This window comes from Triticum dicoccoides, chromosome 2A (assembly GCF_002162155.2).
Source record: "Triticum dicoccoides isolate Atlit2015 ecotype Zavitan chromosome 2A, WEW_v2.0, whole genome shotgun sequence".
Taxonomy (NCBI): domain Eukaryota; kingdom Viridiplantae; phylum Streptophyta; class Magnoliopsida; order Poales; family Poaceae; genus Triticum; species Triticum dicoccoides.
The window spans coordinates 69338802-69346496 of NC_041382.1; the positions used below are offsets into that span (position 1 = coordinate 69338802).

General features: G+C 41.9%; 2 protein-coding genes across 3 annotated transcripts in view; both read right to left on the bottom strand.

The window, feature by feature from the left end:
* Window positions 1-800: 800 nt before the first annotated feature.
* On the bottom strand, window positions 801-1532 carry LOC119358979 (phylloplanin-like). Its single transcript, XM_037625345.1, has 2 exons — window positions 1357-1532; window positions 801-1269 (listed from the first exon to the last, which is right to left on the bottom strand). Exons 1-2 carry the CDS (start codon window positions 1505-1507, stop codon window positions 998-1000), a joined length of 423 nt encoding a protein of 140 aa, XP_037481242.1. The 5' UTR covers window positions 1508-1532; the 3' UTR covers window positions 801-997.
* A 2423-nt stretch (window positions 1533-3955) lies between these two features.
* LOC119353313 (ABC transporter G family member 11-like) overlaps window positions 3956-7695 on the bottom strand; it is an 11246-nt gene continuing 7506 nt past the window's right edge. The window contains exons 4-8 of one of the 2 annotated variants that reach the window (XM_037619912.1): window positions 5512-5595; window positions 5304-5426; window positions 5015-5203; window positions 4853-4939; window positions 3956-4773 (exon numbers count right to left, since the gene is read on the bottom strand). In XM_037619912.1, the coding sequence (XP_037475809.1) occupies window positions 4153-4773; window positions 4853-4939; window positions 5015-5203; window positions 5304-5426; window positions 5512-5595 (1104 nt within the window). In that variant the 3' untranslated portion in view covers window positions 3956-4152. The remainder of the gene's footprint in view (window positions 4774-4852; window positions 4940-5014; window positions 5204-5303; window positions 5427-5511; window positions 5596-7695) is intronic. The other variant, XM_037619913.1, reaches the window with a different exon arrangement.

Sequence of the window (7695 nt, forward strand, 5' to 3'; positions counted from 1 at the left end):
CGATAGGGGGCGGAGGCAACAAAAAAAGGGTGGGTTTCGCTTGTAAACAATAAGTGCGACGTGGCAGACATCTGGACCCCTAGACCTCCCCCAGTTTGGTATCGACTTGTGGGATTTCGGACGTTAGGACCGGTCTGAACAAATTTGGTGACTACCGTTGGATGGCCAAAAATGTCCGCACCTTGGAGTTGCCCTTAGTCACCTTATTTTATATATTTGAAGATCGGGTACCCTTGCAAATGTTTCATTTCCATTTTGCCGTGGATATCTGTGGATGTATTGGTCAAGCCAGCGGAGACGAGATGATGAAAAGCAGAACTAAAGTTAGGCATGGGCGGCACACTGATGAAGAGTTCAGAGTGGCATCTCACTTTGTTGGCCTTTATCCTGCATTTTAGGACCACTTGCGCACCTTCAAATCTAATCTCATTCAGGAAAAAAAAAAGCTGTCACTGTGCGTCTTATGAAGGTCATACATCATGTTGTTGATTACACCACTCACGAATCTGTTAAAACTCGCATCAAGGATTGTTATGCAAGCAAGGCGAGGGACAAGCGTCATCATTAGACGTGCTTTATACTCCAGAGCATCGTTACACTTTGGAAGACACTGACATTGTGCGATCATGTGTAAACTATTCATATCGGCGGGAGGCAGTGTCAATGCTGGCTAAGATGCCACGTATGGCAAGCAATCCAAACAATTCAAAAAAAATGCCGGCTAAGATGATCTTCACTTGAACTTTAGCACCCAGATTTATGAAATATGATTATCCAGCCAGAATATGCACACTCATACGTATTCGAGAAACGATTATCCATCCAGTTGCTCAACTTAGCCAACTTACAACGACACTTACGTCAAGCGTATGCAGCTCCTGCAACTTGCCATACATTTTCATTTCAAACCAAACTAAAGATAGACAAGAGAAGAGGTGATTAACCAGATCTCAGTGTGCTGACATCGTTGGACCGACGACGCAATGAACTACTAAGTTCATCGGCTGTGGAAGGAGAAGCCGGCGGGGAAGAGGTGGAAGATGCCGCCGAGCAGCCTGGTGAGCGGGCCCTGCAGGTAGGACACGAGCTTCCCCACCGGCGGCAGCTGGGCGTCGCACTTGATGAGCGGCGTGTCCACCACCAGCGAGCACCGGCCGATGAACGCCGCCAGCGCGCTCGTCAGGTCCGCTTCCATCGTGAACGACCCGTTGGTGTTCGTCGTCGCGCCGGCCACCACCTGCCCCGCGCACCGCAGCTCCACCTCCGCGTCTGCACAGCATATAACAGATCAATTTAGCCTAGCCAGATGTGTGTCGCTGTCGCCGAGATTCAGCAAGGCATGTGTAGCGTACGTACTCGGGAACACGGGGGAGGTGGCGATGTCGATGAGGCTGCCGGTTTTGCACGGCACGACGCCGCTGACGACGAGCCTGCCGAGCTTCGCATCGGCGCCGCCGAGCACGCACGCCAGCGCGGCCACGAGGAGGAGAGCCACCGTAGATGCCATTTGTCGGGGCGCGTCGGAGCTTTGATTCCTCTGGCTTCTTGCTTCAGCTATAGGACAACACCTATTTATATAGTCACTCAGAAAGTGGACGTACCACTGTGCTACCAGCGTCCATTAATTTCAACCCGAGTTTAAACTTAATCTGGATCAACTGATATTTCTTTTGAGCCGCTGGATCATCTGAATTACTTCACTTTAATTAGTCTTGTCCAGTCCTGCAAATCTTCTGTCACTGGGAAACTTCTACCCGGGGTAGTGTTACAAAGATCGCCTTATGATGGAGTCCTCCCTTTTTGAAAAAAAATGATCGATGAAGAACCTTTACGCTTTTCTGGCGGGCTAAAATCATTACGCGCGGTTTCCCCCCCTCTGAAACAGACCCCCATGGTAGTTAGTGCGTCCAAAAACAAGCTTTAGTGCAGCGCTTAGTGCTGTGGAAAAGAGACGCAAATCATAACGCAACGGCGAAACGGATGGGCGTGCCATGTCGGCAATTGTTTATCCCGCGGTGACAAGCAGTGCGACGAGCTCTCGTGGTGCGCTTTTGTTGCCGTAGTGCGTTAACAAAAACGGTCAGGAGCTGGCAGCTGCTGAGAGTGAGCTGATCAGCTTATGGTTGCGTACCTGTTTATTCCCACTTGCGAGTGAACAGTAAGGCAAGCCAGAGACGAGTGTCGTCTCCACTGGCGCTTTGCGCGTTACTCCGCTCGTGACTACTAGTAGCTCGATTACATATGTCCTCCTGTAGATTAGTATAGATGTACGTAGCACATAGTTACATAGGTACAACCGTCTGACACAACTAAAACTGGACCGTGAGCAAAAGATCGGGTTTGCTTTGCTCCCTCCGTTTCTTTTTACTCCATGTATTGGTTTTGTTCCAAGTCAAACTCTTCGAAGTTTGATCAAGTTTATATTATATTTATTTGATATTGCCGATGTTTATATCTTTTAATATAAGTTTGATCAAACTTTGAAGAGTTTGACTTTGGATAAATCTAATACGCGGACTAAAAAGAAACGGAGGGCTACAATGCGAGATGCTTCAGTGCTTAGCTATTACTCATCTCTCCTCTATAAACAAGCATCGGTGCTTATAGAAAAAATGATTTATTTCTCTAAACACCTCTCTTAAGCATCTTGCATGTAAAAGGGCCTTAGAGCATCCACACTGGTTGGAGGCCAACTCTAACTGGCCGACCAATGCAGACATTATCCGCATTTTATCCGTTTTATTTGGTCGACAGTAGGGGCGTCGTCCGCCCCTTGTCCTAGCCCATTTGATTCGCTTGGCCGTTTTTCTTATCTTCAATAAACATATTTCATCATCAAACATAGCAAGTCATCTAGCATTTGTTTGCATAGTACCATATACCCTGCCGGCATACAGCATTGCACCAAAAGAACCACACAAGCCCCACAAGTGGCACGGGCATAGTTCCTGCATCTCGGCCATAGTTCATGAAAAACAAGCAAATAAGAGATGATCATGCATCTTGGTCCATCACGAACTTTAGCTTCCTCCCAAACCAAGTCTTCTTTTTTGGGGTCATCTTTTTTGTGTCGGTCCCCATGATCTTCACTTCCTTGGAGATTAGCGTGAGCTCCAACTCCTTCTGCTTCACCTCCACTTCCTTGGCTCTTGACCAGGCATTTTCTTTATCGACCGGGAGCTTCTTCTTTTGCAGGTCCAAATAGTTCTTCATGGCCTCTTCAATTTGAGATTTCTTATTAATGGGCCTAGCTCATTTATTTCTAACAGCAAGGAAGGCCCAACCAAGCACACAAGTTGATTGAGGCACTAGCCAGGTTTCGGGCACAATCTGTGGTATGTCTATAAATGGCCTAGAATTAGGTAGAGAATAGGAACACTTGTCAAATCTTAAAATTCACCCATCTAGGATAGAAATAGAATCCACCGATTCAGGCATCAATTAGGTAGGTTGCTCGGTCTTAGGCAAGTTTTTTTAGGCCGGCAGCCTTGCAGGTACCTTGCGCTACCTAGGTTTTTTTTAGGCCAATCGGCCTCCATATATGGGCCGACCATAATGCCTCCCGAAACACACGGCACAACATCTGCATTGTGGCCTGCTGCACTTGGGTCTGGAACGTAGTAGTATTACCGTTTTTTGCGGGTTTAGTATTTTTTTAACACGTAAACCCTCATATACACGCGCATACATTCATTCCTATGAACGCAAACACGTACACCCTACCCCTATGAGCACGAGACTGAACCGGCATATCATATTGTGATTTTACGAAGTTACCATAGGCACCTCGTAGTCGACAGGAACGTCTCCTCCCACTAAACGCGCATAGTCGGAAATCCTAAAATAAATTCAGAAAAATGCGAACACCGGGATTTGAGCCCTGGTCAGCTAGGGATAACATTGTCCTCCTAAGCTAGCTTCTATGGCATCTAAAATATGCCACTCCTAGAAAAAAATGTTATTGTTGCTAGCTACCTTGGGAAATACCCTCGACTAATGAATATAGTGGTGATTTATTCAAGAGAAAATAAACATACAAGGAATACTACTATCTCAATATCTATGCTTTTATCTATGCAAACTACATACATATATGATTCAAATAAAACATGTCTTGTTACCTTATATAAAACTACATACATATAGTAATAGTTACACTTTTATCATGAAGGATTTTATCATTGGTTTTGCCACATCGAAAACCTTTATAATAACCAGGAAAATTACCCTGTAGATAATGACCATTCCAAGTAATATCGCAAGATCAACCCACTTCGAGTAGCCTAACTCCACTTGAAAGTTGTTCTTCAGGATATATTGACCGGTGATGACTCCGTCGACACCAGCTAAATTTGGGAACACCAAGCCCAAGAATTCATTTTTGTACAGTCCTTGAGTTGTATATTTGTGGTAGGATATGTAGTAAGTTGGGTACTTCCATATTGGTTTTGGGAGGTCATTTGGAAGCCTGAAGAAACCGGCGTTTAGCATTAGCAACCCTTGTACTCCAGATCCTGTGATTATACCCATGAGAAAATCAGGTACGATGGCTGCAACAATCATCATCAAACCTTCAACCAACATTGTGCAAGCCCATAGTGTTGCAACAAAGAAGAAGAAGTGTCCTATTCCTCTTTGAAGCCCAGTTAGGTAATAAGCAATTATAGCAGGTAGCACACAGATGAGGCCCAAGTATACAGTTGATGAAAGTGTGTTGACTATGACAAATTCAGTGACCCCGTAGTGTCCACTCCTCCTTTCTTTCTCAAATACCTACATTTTACAAACGATCATGTAACACAAAATCACAAACACAAAGTAGATATGTGTAAGAAAGGATAATGTTCCCCACCTTCATATCCTCGACAAATGATGGAAAAGCACCGATTGCCATCATTGTCATAAAGGTGGATGTGTACATAAGCATGGATGCTCGTGCCTTAAAGGGTCAAGAAATAGTTACTAGTTGTTGTTTTTGTTGCTTCATCGTATAGATTATAAATCAACGACTTACTTGGATTGATGAATAATTGTGACCAACATTGAAGAAAATTGTCCCAATGGTTAGAAAAGGTGCCATGTAGATACCAAACCGCAACCAATAATAGCCTATGTCTCTGTGCATGTTTATCATTGATCTTTTGGTTAGGACAACTAATTTTGTCAAGAATGTAGCTTGCCTTTGTTGAACTACATAGTCGCCCTGCAGGATCATAAACCATATAAACATGAAGCATATGAGTGAGACATATATACTTCAAACTCAACCTAATGCATCATCTTAGTCTAGATAAAGAAGAAACCTGATTTATCTGCCTTCCTTCCATTTCAGTGTCTAAGATAGCAACAGACCCAAAAGAACCAACCAAAGTCTGGATTACTTTTGCAGCATGCGGCGCATTAACAGTAGATTCTTCCCCAAATTCCTATGGAAATATGATGTATATGCCTTTGAATTTCATTGAAGTTAAACTTTAAAAGTATAAAAAAAACAAGAGATCAATTTCGTACCTCAAAGTCTATGTTTATCATCCTTAAGAAGTGATCTGAAGGGTTCATCCTCAATGGGCATGGGAAGCCATTAGCATCAAAGAACTACAAGTTACCCAAATGAGTACCGATGTTTTTGTACACAATCTAGATATTAATTTTCGTGACAAAAATAAATAGCTTACAATAACAAATACATTTTGCTTAGGAAATGTAATGGTTACAAAAAATTGGTGTTTACATTAGTCAACAAACTTTACATAAAAAGTTCTCAAGATGCAAACTTTACATTAGGTTCGATCCCCTTTGGGGACGATTTTTGGGCTGTCTCACCGGGGGTCTTTATCCCCTAATAATTTCAGCTGCCCCCGTGTGTGGTCAGCTGCCTGCGCCTCTCCCGCGTCTGATGTATAATGGCTATATTGCAATGTGGTGCCCGTTGCCGCAGGGCCCTGCCCTGTAGTTATATATGTACGCGGTATATGGTATATATTTGTAGGTCTAGCTTGCGCTCTTGGGGTTGTGTGTGTGCGTGAGGTGTGAGTGTGGTGTGTGTTAGTGCGTGAGTTCAGATACTACAACTGTACTGTAGTCGAGAGGCTTCACAAAAAAAAAAGATGCAAAGTTTAGAAATATTTACAACTTTGATGTTGCTGACGTCAAATGATTTTCTACCTTGTAAACATAGTGAATGTTCTAGTAAACAAAAAATTAATAATTGCATAAATCTCTAAAATTGAGAAATATGTGTGATTTGTAAGACTTGTGTGAGCAGGTTTTACATATTTTGGAATTCTACACATAGTAAGCATGGTGGGATGTCATTCCCACTAAGGATGTCGATCCTAACGGTTTGTCTATACATGACATTCAGTATATATGCAAGGACCTGACGCCTAAGGATACTAGTTCTGGTTTGAACCGGGACTAAAGGGTCGGGGCATTAGTACCGACCCTTTAGTCCCGGTTCAGGAACCGGGACTAAAGGCCCTCCACGTGGCCGGTCCACCTTTAGTCCCGGTTGGTAACACCAACCTTTACTAAAGAAAATTTTCTGATTTTTCTTGAATTTTTTTTGAATTTTTTTTATTTTCAAATTTCTGAATTTTTTTAACCTTTAATCTTTAACCACCCCTCATCACTGCTCAATTTAATCTCTAATCACCCCTCATCATTCCAAATCATCTAACTTCCCAGAATGGGATTCCAACTCAGCACCTTTTGTTTTGAGATTTTGAGAAGAGTTGCTCTTTGGAGAGCACAGTACGATGAAAGTTGTAAGCTGTGTTCGGGTAGTTCCTCATAGAAAATTATTGGCTCTAGAGATATGGTAATATGGAGAAGACAAAATTTGAAGCACGCACAGAACCGGAACGGACGGTGACCCATCCTCCCACTCCCCCAGCCTGAGCACGCTTAACTTCCGGGTTCTATTCTCCCTCGTTTCCAAGTCTGCACTCGTTGTTTTCCTCACAATAGTAAAATGTCAATCCTATTAACCCTCAGGAGTTTAGCTTGAGCATGAAGTCACACATTTCACTGTTTGAGTTTGAAACTATTGTTCTAAAAAACAATAATTTTTTAGTAACATTAATATTTCTTGAATAAGTAGTTTGACCATTGTTTGACCATAGTTTGACCAGATTTGACCAAAATTCAAAAAAAACTGAAATAATTATTTAATAACACTAATATTCTTGAATAATTATTTAGTAACACTAATACTTCTTGAATAAGTAGTTTGATCATTGTTTGACCACAGTTTGACCATAGTTTGACCAGATTTGACCAAAATTCAAAAAAACTAAAATAATTATTTAATAACACTAGTATTCTTGAATATTTATTTAGTAACACTAATACTTCTTGAATAAGTAGTTTGACCATAGTTTGACCAGATTTAATGAAAATTTAAAAAAACTGAAATTTGAGCATAACTTTTTTTTCCTTTTGGAATTTGAGGATTCTACAAATTTGCAAACAGGCCGTAGGCCATCTCCATCGGATGTAACTTTTCGAGTAGATGATTTTTCATATAAAAAAACTTTTTAATCCGAGTTCGTATGCAAAAGTTATGCCCATTTTACAAATTCCAGAGAGATTTTGTAAATAAAGTCGAAATTCATATTTGTAAATTTTCCCAACAACTACACCACATATCACATGGGAAACTTATTTTTTTTTGACATTTCCATCATTTTCTTT